Source organism: Hipposideros armiger, unplaced genomic scaffold, assembly GCF_001890085.2.
Source record: "Hipposideros armiger isolate ML-2016 unplaced genomic scaffold, ASM189008v1 scaffold_99, whole genome shotgun sequence".
Taxonomy (NCBI): Eukaryota; Metazoa; Chordata; class Mammalia; order Chiroptera; family Hipposideridae; genus Hipposideros; species Hipposideros armiger.
The window spans coordinates 917,539-930,057 of record NW_017731449.1 but is presented as its reverse complement, the minus strand read 5'-3'; the positions used below and the strand labels follow the sequence as shown (position 1 = coordinate 930,057).

General features: G+C 39.5%; 1 protein-coding gene across 27 annotated transcripts in view; it reads right to left on the bottom strand.

Moving 5' to 3' along the window:
* Positions 1–12,519, bottom strand: part of NRXN3 (neurexin 3) — a 1,587,373-nt gene that overhangs the window by 985,645 nt on the left and 589,209 nt on the right. For all 27 annotated transcript variants that reach the window (XM_019646239.1, XM_019646240.1, XM_019646221.1 and 24 more), the window contains one exon: positions 2,535–2,738. In XM_019646239.1, coding sequence (XP_019501784.1) covers positions 2,535–2,738 — 204 coding nt within the window. The remainder of the gene's footprint in view (positions 1–2,534; positions 2,739–12,519) is intronic.

The window sequence follows — 12,519 nt, the reverse complement described above, 5'->3', positions numbered from 1 at the left end:
AGTACTAGGAATTTAAAGTCAGCAGGTTTGAAAGAAAGTTAAATAAATTCAAACCAGTAATTGTGGTGAACCATTTCCCTCAGAGAAAAGAAGAAGTCACAATTTCTTCGGTAGAAGCACAATACTCTCTAGGCGAGGACTATCTCTTTCTTGAGAAATATGCCTCTATTTATGAGGAGTTCAACTTGATCGTGTGCCAAAGGAGCCAATAGGCAAAAGCAAAGTCTTTTTGAAAAGCACATCTCCCAGATTTTAGCTAGAGTTTAAAATAGAAAAATAATGCTTCTAGGAATGCACATGGGATCTATGACTAATTGTGTGTGTGTGTGTGTGTGTGTGTGTGTGTGTGTGTGTGTGTGGGAGAGAAAGAGAATCTGTCTCTTTCTATCCACTCACACCCCCATCCCCCATTTTTCTTTCTAAGATGTGAGACCCACCATAGTTGGCTTTCTAATCTTTACAAAACAACATTTTTTTAAAAAATTGTCTGTTTAAAGATAGAGCGTAATTCCCCAGAACAGCATGGGGCTGAATCATTCTTATATCTAAGGCTCTCTCTTACTTTGAGATAGCTACAGAGTTAATTTTTTTTCTCCATCTTATTCTGTGAGCTATTTAGCTATTAGCTAAAAGAGATTATGTTTGGTCTCTTTTTTGTTTGTTTGTTTGTTTGTATTGATTTTTAAAAAATTTCTTCTACTGTTTTTCAGAGAAGTAGGCAATCTGCTACTGGTTGTTGGTTTTGGGTAACAGGCTCTGTTGTGGGTTTGTTGAAGGTGGGGAGGACGGTGTAGGGAAGGGAAGGTGAGAGGGGCAGAGGTATGCCAGCCCCTGCAGGCTGCTCAGTACGCTCTGTTCTCAGGGCTGTTTGCTATGCGGGCCGCAGGCTTTGGGCCTTTGAAGGGTTGAATACCATCTTTTGATTTACCATGGCTGATGGTGGGGAGGACTGGAAACTCAAGAACACGACAAATATCCAGCAAAAGAGAAAAACGAAAAACAAAACAAAAGAACCAAACACACACGTACACAAACAAAAGAAAAACCAAGAGATACGCTGACAACAGAAACCAAATGATGTTGAACAAGGAAAAGGGAATACTGTTATAAAAGCTGCAAATTGGAAGAAAAGGAAGACATAACGAAACAAGCCACTGCTCAAAACAGTCCTCCGTGTCCTAGAGATTTTTAAGATTGTAGGATAGGTATTTTCCAAGTGTGACCAGTTGACCTGACAGCAGATAAGACTGGTATGACTTCAAAACTCCATCTTCCCACCAGGCCATCTAGGGTCTTATGTGGTCTTGCATCTAAGACATTTGTCCATCATGTCTTCTCCATGCCCATGAAAAGCCATTCCACTGAAATCTTTACAAAGGAGCTCTGTACCCAAACACATTCTACATATTCCCCAAAATCCATAAGCTCAGAAAGTTTAGACTCAGCTCTATCACTAATCCTGTCAACACAGGGCATTGACTTTCTGCTGAGTAGAATCAGCAGAAATAGAGGGTTTTGGTTTTTTTCTTCTGTAAACCATGGGGCCCCCATTCTCCACAGAAGATCAATTAGAATCCAGTCAAGAAGGTAGAAGCAGGAGAGGATGTGAGGCCACAAGCCGGGGAATTTCCAAATTATCTGTTATAGGTAATTACAGCACAAGAACAGATCCTCTCCCAATAAAGCTACAGATTGGATATTGTCATAATTTTTCACTAATAAAAAATAGATATGTATTATATGAGGAGATCAGAGTAACTGGCGAGTAACAGTGTGACATAACAATCTTTATAAAAAGGACTACTGAATGGTGCGTAAGAATGTCAGGAAGGAAAAGAGGGATACGTATCAGTAGATACATTCTCCTTTCACATATCAGAGACTCCAAACTTATAGAAGTATCTCTTATTTCTCCAACAGGACAACAGAAACAATTTGACTTGTGCTCCCCACTAGGAGAGAGTATAAGAAGACACCATGTCAGCAAGGCCACCCAGATTCTCCACTTGCATAGTCATTGTGAAGCCAGAAACAATGCATTTCTCATCCTACTTACATAGCTTAGGTCTCCTCAACCCCACTCTTCCATTTGGCCTCTATTTCCTGCCCTATTTATGACCTCAGTTTTGACTGTTTTGAGTGGTGACCAAGGAGCTGGACTTAATGAAAATGTGACTGATCAAAAGATGGACCAAAGTAGCGTGTTTTACACAAAGCTAAACAGTTCCAAAAAACCAAGAAAGGAAACTTAGAAAACAAATAATCCAGTAAAAAAAATAAATAAATAAAAATAAAGATAATAAATTAAAAATAAAAAACCACCACTGTCAGAAACCAGAAATCGACATCAAAACCTCATGCATAAACAAGGAGAAGGTGTTTGTTGCTGTTGGCTTTTATCCTCGGTCTATTAAACAAGAGGTGAGCAGCTAACTTTCAAGAAACAAACAAAGAATTCAATCAAACCAATGAAAATCAGAAAAGAAAGGGAAGACAAGCCCAAACAGAATGGCAGAGGGTACTTCATACGATACCTAAGTTAACCATGAGCTTGACTCGTCCCCCATCCAGCTCCAAACGCAGAGTGTCAGCAGAGTCCCTGGAGGTGGTGGCCACCAGCAGCCCATAAGCTCGCTGGGACATGAAGCGGAAGGACACGTCCTCTGCCTCCGTGTGCATGACCATGGGCATGATGACCTTCATGTACATGCTGCCATCATAGCTCAAGATGGATGCCTCTGCAAAGGAGAATGGAGGAGATCGTTAGGCTGAACGACACCAGTTTCCCTTTGCTTCCAGCGTAAGTAGAGTAGAATGCAGAGGGCACCACATTTGCTAGAACTCCACTGCTACTTTTAAGCTATGGGAACTTCGGCAGACCACTGAAACACTGAGGTTCTACTTCCTCATGTGCAAAAGGCGTATGATAGCACTGGTCCCCACCCTACTAGGCTCACCGATTTGTCATGGATACCAAAGGAAATAATAAATGGGAAGGAATTTTGCAAAAGCAAAGTACTCCCACAAAGAGTAGTAAATGTAATTCCATATGCTGTAGATAAAATGAAAGTACATAAACAAAACTTAGACTCCTGTAAGTAGTTCATGAAGGATAGGAGGAGTGCAGCAGTTTATAACCACCACAGCAAACAAATAGATAATTTACCAGAGAGCATCTAGGAGGAAAGAGCAGGCGTGCAGCCTGGCCCTGTAACATCCCTGGTGGCCAGGCATCGTAAGAGCTTGCTTGGCCCATTCAGAGAAGACAGACAGAGTTGGAGCTATAACCAAGAAAGCTATTGATACCCTCGAGAGCCAGTCATTTTACTTTTATTCAAATTGCACTTCTAGAGGAGGAAATAAACTCACTTTTATTTGATACCTTCTTCAATCTAAGCACTTTGGTGACAAGTCACCTCCCACCCAATAAGTTATTTCATTTAATGCTACAATGTGGGTCTATTATTCCTACTTTCAAACAGGAAGCCAAGGCTCTGAGAGGGGGATGCTACCATCCCAAGGTCAAACGGCCTGGAGTTTAACCCAGTATGTCCAGGCCCAAGTCCAACATTACACTGCTCCAAATGTGCGTTTGCTTATTCATTCATTTAGCAGATATTTTTAGAGAACACAGGAAGAGAATGTCACTCACATTCTTATGAAGTCAACCTGTTGCTGGGCTCAGTCTCTGACACTGAGTAGGTGTCAGGGAATATTATTAAATATGTGCTGTCATCAAATAGGAGTTACCTGCCTACACGCACTATGGAGGGTACAAAAGAGTTAACAGACAAGGTCCCTGTTCTGAAGAGAGACATGGCATGCACAAATTACTGTACCAGAATATAAAACCATTAAATGACACCAGAAAGATATACCAATAAAGACAGTGGCATGCAGGTAGGAAGAGTAGATGGGTAGAGCCTAAGCTGGTCTTAGTAGAGTGGTTGGGGTTATAATGAAAGAAGTGATGGTATTAGATTTAGAGGTCGATAAAATAACACCTTTTTGCACATAAAAGAAAGAAAGAAGGCAGATGCTCAGGTAATAACAAGCTATTCAATTTAACAGAAGCATCTAATATATTCTGATACACAGTTATAAAGGTAGTTTGAGACTGGAATACAATCAATGGACTTGGGTAGACATTGGGAATTAAGAGCGTGGTTTTAGATTATGAGCTACTGTGATGCATTCATTTGTGATACTGTGTACCAGGTGCTCTTCTGGGTGGTCAGGACATAACTGTGAACAAGAAACCAACATCTTCTGCCTTCATGTATAAATGGAATCAGAACAGGAAGAGACCAGGCAGACCCCATGGAAGGTTTTCAAAATAGTCTGTGTCATCATCATACGCCCACCCTATTTACATAACACACAAAAGTCCATGAAAGGAAAATAAATACACCTGCTAATTCCTGGGAGGCAGCCATCACCTGGGTAATAACCATGATGTGCTAATAGCTAGCTGTACATTATAATCTAAGAGTATCACAAATAAAGGTGCGACATTTGCAGGTACCATCATGATGAAAGACATTATGATGCTCTGTTCTTAGATGGGAAGCATAATCTAAATTTAACACATACTCCAGATGTGAAAAATAAAACCTGTTTTATTCCCTGAAAGAACAGAATCACAAGAAGATCAATAACGATAGCTAAAATTTATTGAGCACTTACTATTTGCCTGGTGCTGTCTAGGACTTTACATGCATTCAGAAGACATTTAATCCTCACAGGAGCACCGTGAAAAAGACAATGTTATTATTATGTTTTATAGATACCAGGTCACACGATTAACAAATGGCAGAGCTGGCAGAACACAGGCAGTCTGACTCTCATGGCTGTATACTTAACTGTTCTGCCAAACTGTCAGAGAACTATGCTAGGAGCACACCCATGTTTCCTAAACACCCAAAACCCATCTATAATGCTTCATGGTAGATAGAGTGGGATGTTCTTGTATATATTGGCATGTGCAAATGCACATATACATATACGCCATTATTTAAAGTGTATTATTTATGGACATATAAAATTATATAAACATAGATAATACATATTTCTAAATACTATATTGTTATATATAAATATGCACAATGCTCTGTGTATTCATGTAATTATGAGCACCATTAATCATTATTATGTACCTTCTACTATACAGATCCACACATATGTACACTCCTTTTTAAGAGACATTAGGGTATTCATTGAGCCATGAAATGAGTGTTCCGATGCACTGAACTTTAATACATTCCAAAATTAAGGGCCACTTTTATCCCTCTGGATATGTGTAGTGCCAGAACATGTATATAAATGAATGCATCTTTATGTCAATGTTGGTAGTCTCAGAGAATAAATATCTGGCGAGTATGTATTTAAACAGCCAACAGTACAAAATAAAGTGTGGATCTCAGTGTGTATTTTTGTGCATATTTCTGTCACTGTGTTCTATTAATAATCTAATATTCTTAAGGGGAGGGTGATAAAGTAGAAAATTTGATACAGGAATCAGCCAAAACAAAATCTGTTCCAGGATTCATATTAATTTGCTTAAAATATTTCAAACACAAGGAGTACCATGAATACAATACTAATGTGAGAAAAAAATTAGCCTAAAAAAAGAAAGTTAATCAATCTAAATCCTATTGGATTGTTGAATATTGAGAGACCACATCACAGGATGCTCACACAATGGTTCTTAATTGGTTCTCCCGTTTTGTTCCTCCTTTCCTCTTTTACTACCCCCTTTTGTATCAAGTGAATATTTTCTAACATACTATTTTAATTCCTTTAATAATTCTTGAGTATATTTGGGCTACTTTCTTAGCAGTTACACCAGGGCTTACAATGTACATCTTAGTTTATGAGAATCTATTTCATATTTATACTAACTTAATTACAGCAAGATATAGAAACTTTACTTTTATACAGCTCTCTTCCCTTCCTTCGTGTTTCTGTTATTATTGTCATCCACATTATGTCTATATATGTTAAAAACTCAACAATGCATTGTTATAATGACTGCTTTATAAAACAAGTCTTCTTAAGGAGTGACAAAAAGAAAGGCGAGCTCAAATACATTTATAATTTCTTTTTTTTAAATTAAGTTTGTCATTTACCATTTCTGTCTCCATTTCTTCTTGTGGATTCAAGTTATCATCTACTGTCATTTTCTTTCTCCAAAATATCTTAATTCCCTTGTGTTTTATTGTCAAATACATTATAATGCTGTTATAAGTCCAACAATATCATTTTATTGATATCATTTTACACAATTGCTTTTAAATTAGCTAAGAGAAGAAAGAAAAATAAATGTGTAATTACACTGTATATTTTTTTAAGATTTTATTGGGGAATTGGGGGAGGGGAACAGACAAGTTGCTGTTCCTTTGTTCCTCAGTCTAGCAGTGGAGGACGTCACCCCTCTGGTCCATGTTGGCATCATTATTGTGCTCCTCTCGGGAGAGGCACTCACTCGCCGACCATTGGATGGCCACTCACAGCAGCCCACGGCAGCTCACAAAAGCTCATGTCCACTTCCGGCCAGCCCCACCGCAGCCGACGCCATTGTGGGCAACCCAAGGCAGCCCAGATCCAGGTCAAGCTGTTGTTCACCATCCCAGCTGCAGAGGATGCAGTGTCACTGGCCCTCATGTGGAATCTGAACCGGGACCCCGCTGCTCAGAGCTGGCATCCCAAGCCAACTCCTAACCAATGTGCCACTTGGCCAGCTCTACACTGTGTTTTATCATTACCTACATAATTACCTTTACTGGAGCTGTGTTTTCATGTTGATTCAAGTCACTGTCTGCTGTCACTTCCTTTTAGCTTAAAGAACTTTGTTTAATAGCTCTTATTAGGCAGGTATAGTAGCAATGAATTCTGTGTTTGTTTACCTAAAACTGTCTATTTCGCCATCACTTTTGGAAGATAGCTTTGTTGGATATAGGATTTTTGGTTGGCAGTTATATTTCCTTCAGCACTTTGAATGTTGTGTCACACTGCCTTTGGCCTCCATTGTTTCTGAAGAGACATCAGCTGTTAATCTTATTTTGGTGCCTTTGTATATGAGGAGTTATTTTTTCTCTTGCTGCTTTCAAGATTTTCTTGTTGTCTTTGGCTTTCAACATTTTTATTATAATGAGTCTGGATGTATATCTCTTTGTATTCATCCTACTTAGAAGCCATCGAGCTCCTTTGATGTGTACATTAGTGTTTTTCATCAAATTTGGAAATTTTCTGTCATTAATTCTTTGAATATTTTTTCCGTCCTTTTCTCTCCTTTCCTTCTAGTACTCCCATCATACACATGTTGGTACATTTACTGGTGCCCCACATTTCTCTGGCACTCTGTTCATTTATCTTTATTCATTTTTCCCCCTATTCAGATTGTATAATCTCTAATGATGTATGTTCAAGATTGCAGATTCCTCCTTCTGCCAATGCAAATCTATTATTGAGCCCCTCTAGTGAATTTTTGTTTTAGGTTATTGCACTTTTCAACTCCAAAATTTATAATCTCCCAATGGAAATTTTGGATTTAGATATAGATATAGATATAGAGATATAGAGATAGATATAGATATCTACATATATATATATATAAATTTTTATCTCTTTATAGTCTGTTTGATGAGTCATTGTTGTCTTATTTTCTTTTAACTCTTTAAGCATAGTTTTTTAGTATTATTTTTAACACATTTATAATAGTTTCTGTGTAGTCTTTGTCAATTAAATCCAACAACTGGGCTCCCACAACGTCATTTATTTTATTGTCTGTATTTATTCTCTTATATGGGTCACACTTTCTTGATTCTTTGCATGTTTCACAATTTTTTGTTGAAAACTGGACATTTTAGATAACAGATTATAGCAAGTCTGAGTACTGCTTCCCACTACCACCATCACCAGGGCTAGTTCTTATTGGTTGGTTGTTCATTTGTTGATTTGTCTAATGAGTTGGCTGAACTGATTCTGTGGCATATTTTTCCAGCAGTATCCAGGCTCTGATGTCCCTGATCAGGTTTTTTTTTTTTTTTCCTGTTTTAGCCTGACTTCCTAGGTGGTGTTCCTGAGTCAGTATAAGCCATTTCCTGGTCAAATATTATACTTAAGTCCCCTCAGGCAGTTAATTTTTACCCTTTATCTACGGGATGTGTGTGACTTGAGGACTGCTTTTGACAGTTCGGGGAGTTTAAGATTTTGTCTCATGTTCAGCCAGAGACTAGCACTTGGAATTTGGCTCACCTGTCACTCCTGAGCAGTTGTAGTCTTGGGAATATGCCCAGTCTCCCAGGCCACCAAGGCTGAATGTGGTTATATTTTTAAGCCTGGTGGCCTAGGAATATATTCTGCATAAAAGTAGCTTATTGTCCAGTCAGTATTTGCGGAAACAGTGTGCTTAAGCCCCTTGAGCCAATAAGGCACCTCACCTTGCTGATGGATATGTGTGACTCGGGAATGCTTTCAAATCTCTCCCATGTCCTACGTTAATTAGCCCTGAGTGAGTGTCGCCTCGCAAATGTGCACAACTATTCAGACCCCTGGGGGTGAGTGTGCTCCCAGAATTGCCCTTCACAGCTTTCTCTTTCCATGAGCTTCTCTGTTAAACATCTGGCTGGTTTGATATTTTGCTCATTGCTGCTAGTATTATAGAGCTACCTGCCATCTCAAAATTGCTAGTCACCAAGGTCTCCATTGAGTCCAAAAGCCCTTTAGCCATGAACTTCTCTAAGCTCTGTTCCAAATAGTCACTTCAGGCAGAGTTGTCGAGTTCTCCATCCTTACAGCCTGTGTCTACTCAGAGTTTTCCATCCTTACAGCTTGTACTAACCCCTCGGCAGAATAGCTGTGACACAGCACCCCAGCCTGGTGCAGAAACAGTGGCCTGCTTCTCCCTGAGTGACACTCCCACTTTATAAGTGAGTACTGGGAGAAGATGGTAGGATCTGGTCTTCTGAGCTTTCCCTTCCAACATGAAATACATGGGTTAGCTAGGACCAGGGTACTAAACACCCCAATATTCTTGACATGCTATACCTGAGATAGAGCTTCTGCCCTGTGGATGGGGACTGGGTGGGAGAAGCAAGCCATAATCTTGGCTGTGTCTACCAGGAATACTGCTTCTGCGACATGAAACTGGGGTGAGTTGATAGCGACTTGCTCTTTTTGGGGTAAAACTGTAGCCCTAGGGTAAGTGGCAAGAGAGGGGACTCCTGCCTTTTGGCCATATCTACTTGAAACGAAGCTTCCATTACAAGGGGCAGGAGCCGGGTAGGAGATGGAAGAAGGTTGTGGCTTCAATGCCATAGCTCTCACTTTTCTTAGTGAGATTTAGAAGATCTCTTAATAAATGTTTCTCCCTTGTTGTATGTCCTGAGGACAATGTTCAGAGATTTCAAGTGTGTGTGTGTGTGTGTGTGTGTGTGTGTGTGTGTTTTAATACTTTTCATCAGTTAAATTCTTGTTTTACTGGGGAGAGGGTCTGCTAAGCTCCTCAGCCAGCCATTCCAGAGTTCCCCTATTTTGGTTATTACAAATGTCTCACATATCTTTCTCCATAAAAATTTTCTTAGCCCCAAGTGACATATATTTGTATTTGTCATAGTAGACCCATTTCTGTTTCTAGAGGAGTATAAATTATTAATATTATTTAATCATTGTGACATTTAAAAACACATTTTAGCAATGATTTTTCTTTTCTTTTTTTTTTAAGATTTTATTGGGGAATTGGGGGAGGGGAACAGTGTTATGGAATCAGGGAAGGGAAAGCCAAGTTGCTGTCCTTTTGTGCTTCAGTCTAGTTGTGGAGGATGGCGCTTTACTGGCCCATGTTGGTATTATCATTGCGCTCTTCCCGGGTGAGGCAGTCACTCGCCAGCCATTGGACACTGCTCACAGTAGCTCACACACGCTGCCGGCCAGCCCCACTGCCGAACTACACCGTTGCTGGTGACTCACGGCAGCCCAGCTCCAAGTCAAGCTATTGTTCACCTTCTTAGCTATAGAGGGTGCAGTGTCACTGGCCCTAATGTGGGATCTGAACCAAGGCCCTGCTGCTCAGAGCTGCTGTCCCAAGCCAACTCTTAACCTATGCAACACTTGGCCAGCCCGCAATTTTTTTTATTGTCTGATTGTTTACCTATCCTATGATTGTTCTTCAACCTCAATGATCGGTAGTTTCTCTCTACATCCTATCTTCTGGCCAGTAAGGGGAAAAGCTACACTCCCACTGCAATTCCAAGGCCCCTCTCAAGAAAGGAAGGAGGGGTAGCACTGAAATATTAAATAATGTGATAGAAGTTAGTATGGAAAAAGTTTTCTATGAAATTCTTGTGTTAAGAGAAACAATCCAGGGAGAAAGAAAGTGATAGTATTTACTTTATTTCTGTGCATTTCTCTTATATACACAATGCTTGACCTTCTTTTAAAATAAGAGCACTATTCCCATGTGAAACTAGTCTCAGAGTCATGATTTTCTGTCTTTCATTCCTTCCTTCCCTTTTTCAAAAGAAAAATCACATTAATAAATTTTTTAAATAGCATGAACTTACTATTTAAAAAAATCTAAGAGATGTAGATATAAAAAGGGTGCCAAAAAAGTGTATACACATTTAAAAAAAAATTGGGGAATTGGGGGAGGGGAACAGTGTTGGGAAATTGGAGAGGGGGACCAGCCAAGTTGTTGTTCTTCAGTCTTAGCTGTGGAGGGCACCAGTCACCATCTGGCTGCCCATTTGCAGCTAACGGCCTCTAAGCTCGAGGTGCTGTGTTACGATCTATCCACTGAGCTATCTGGGTGGCAGCTCAGCTCAAGGTGCCAAGTTCAGTCTTAGTTGCGGGTGGGTATAGCCACCATCCCATGTGGGAGTTGAACTGTCAGCCTTGTTGTTAAGAACGCATGCTCTATCCACTGAGGCATCCGTGTGGCAGCTCAGCTCAAGGTGCTGAGTTCAGTCTTAGTTGTGGGTGGGTGTAGCCCACCATCGAACAGGCAGTCTTGTTAGGAGCACGTGCTCTCACCAGCTGAACCATCCTGCCACCTGTTGGCAGCTCAGTGGCAGCTCAGCTCGGGTATAGTGTCACTGGCCCATGTGGGAATCGAACTGGTGGCCCTGTTGCTCAGAGCTTGTGCTCTTAAGCTAACTCTTAACCAACTGAGCCACTTAGCCGGCCCTACATATTTTAAGAAAGGAAAAAACTGTATTAAAATTGTAACACTCAATATATACTGATAACAAAAGATGAATACAAGTCATGTGTATACATTTATTTGGCACCCCCAGTATATAAAATAAAAATGTAAAACATTCCATATCACACCATCAAGAAATAACCGTCATTAACTATAGGGTTGCATATTTCCAGGTATTTTTCTAAGCATATATGCAAATAAAAGGATAAATAAATAGGAACACTTTAAAAGCTGGGAAATACTCTATATGTGTTATTGTGTTATTTTAAGTTGACTTTAATTTTTCAAATTAAATCAAAAAAGAAATTTCAAATAAAATTTTTACAAGAAGTCTTATCTCCTAAGAGAACTTGCTAAAATTTATACAATGTTAAAAACGTGAAAAGATCGGTTCATTATTTTGAACTGTGCTTCAAATTTAGCCAGTAAAGATTACATTCTTTCTATGAAAAGTGAGATATTACTCTCTCCCATTTTGTCTTTTATCACTGAATTTTTGTTATTTTGTTATTTTTTTTATTACATGTTGTATATCAGTAGGTTAGCACAAAAGATCTGGGTTATTTGAACTCTTACATTCCCAAAAAGGGCCAGGTTTCATGACTGGGCCTTCACTAGCTCCTGTGATTGAGCTCTTGAAATGTTTTGACTGATAAGAGTCCTTTGCACGGCTAGCGTCTGAAGTCACATGGTACCCATTGGTTTAGACAGTTTACACAAACACTGTAATTTATGGTGAATACCTGCCTTCCCTTTGGGGGTCTGGAGCATTAGTCACTGAAATCAGCCACACAAGCCCTGTATGCCTATGTGACTGATCCCCCGATGAAGTCCCTGGACTCTAGGTTTAGGGAGCATTCCTGGTTGGCAACATTTTATATGTGTAGTCATACACGACTGCTGGAGAAGTTAAGTGCATCCTGTTGAACTCAACTAGGAAAGGACTCTTATAATCTCGTGCCTTGTTTCCTCCAGACTTCGCCCATGTGCCTTTTCCATTTGCTGACTTTACTCTGCAACATTTACTATAATAAACCATAACCATGAATGTAACAGCTTGTGGGTTCTATGAGTCCTTCCAGAAAATTATCCGGACTGATGGTGGTTCTGGAGATCTCTGATACAGGTATACTTTGTTCTATATTCATAATATGTACAATCATCATAATAATTTATTGTACATTTAAATGTGGTCATTGATCTCACCAAGCCTTTTATCATAGTTTCTCTATTTCTGAGTAATTTAATTTCATCTTGTAAATGCTTGGATTTTATGGTATTACCTTTTTAAATAGAACTCACTAGAGTTATATTAC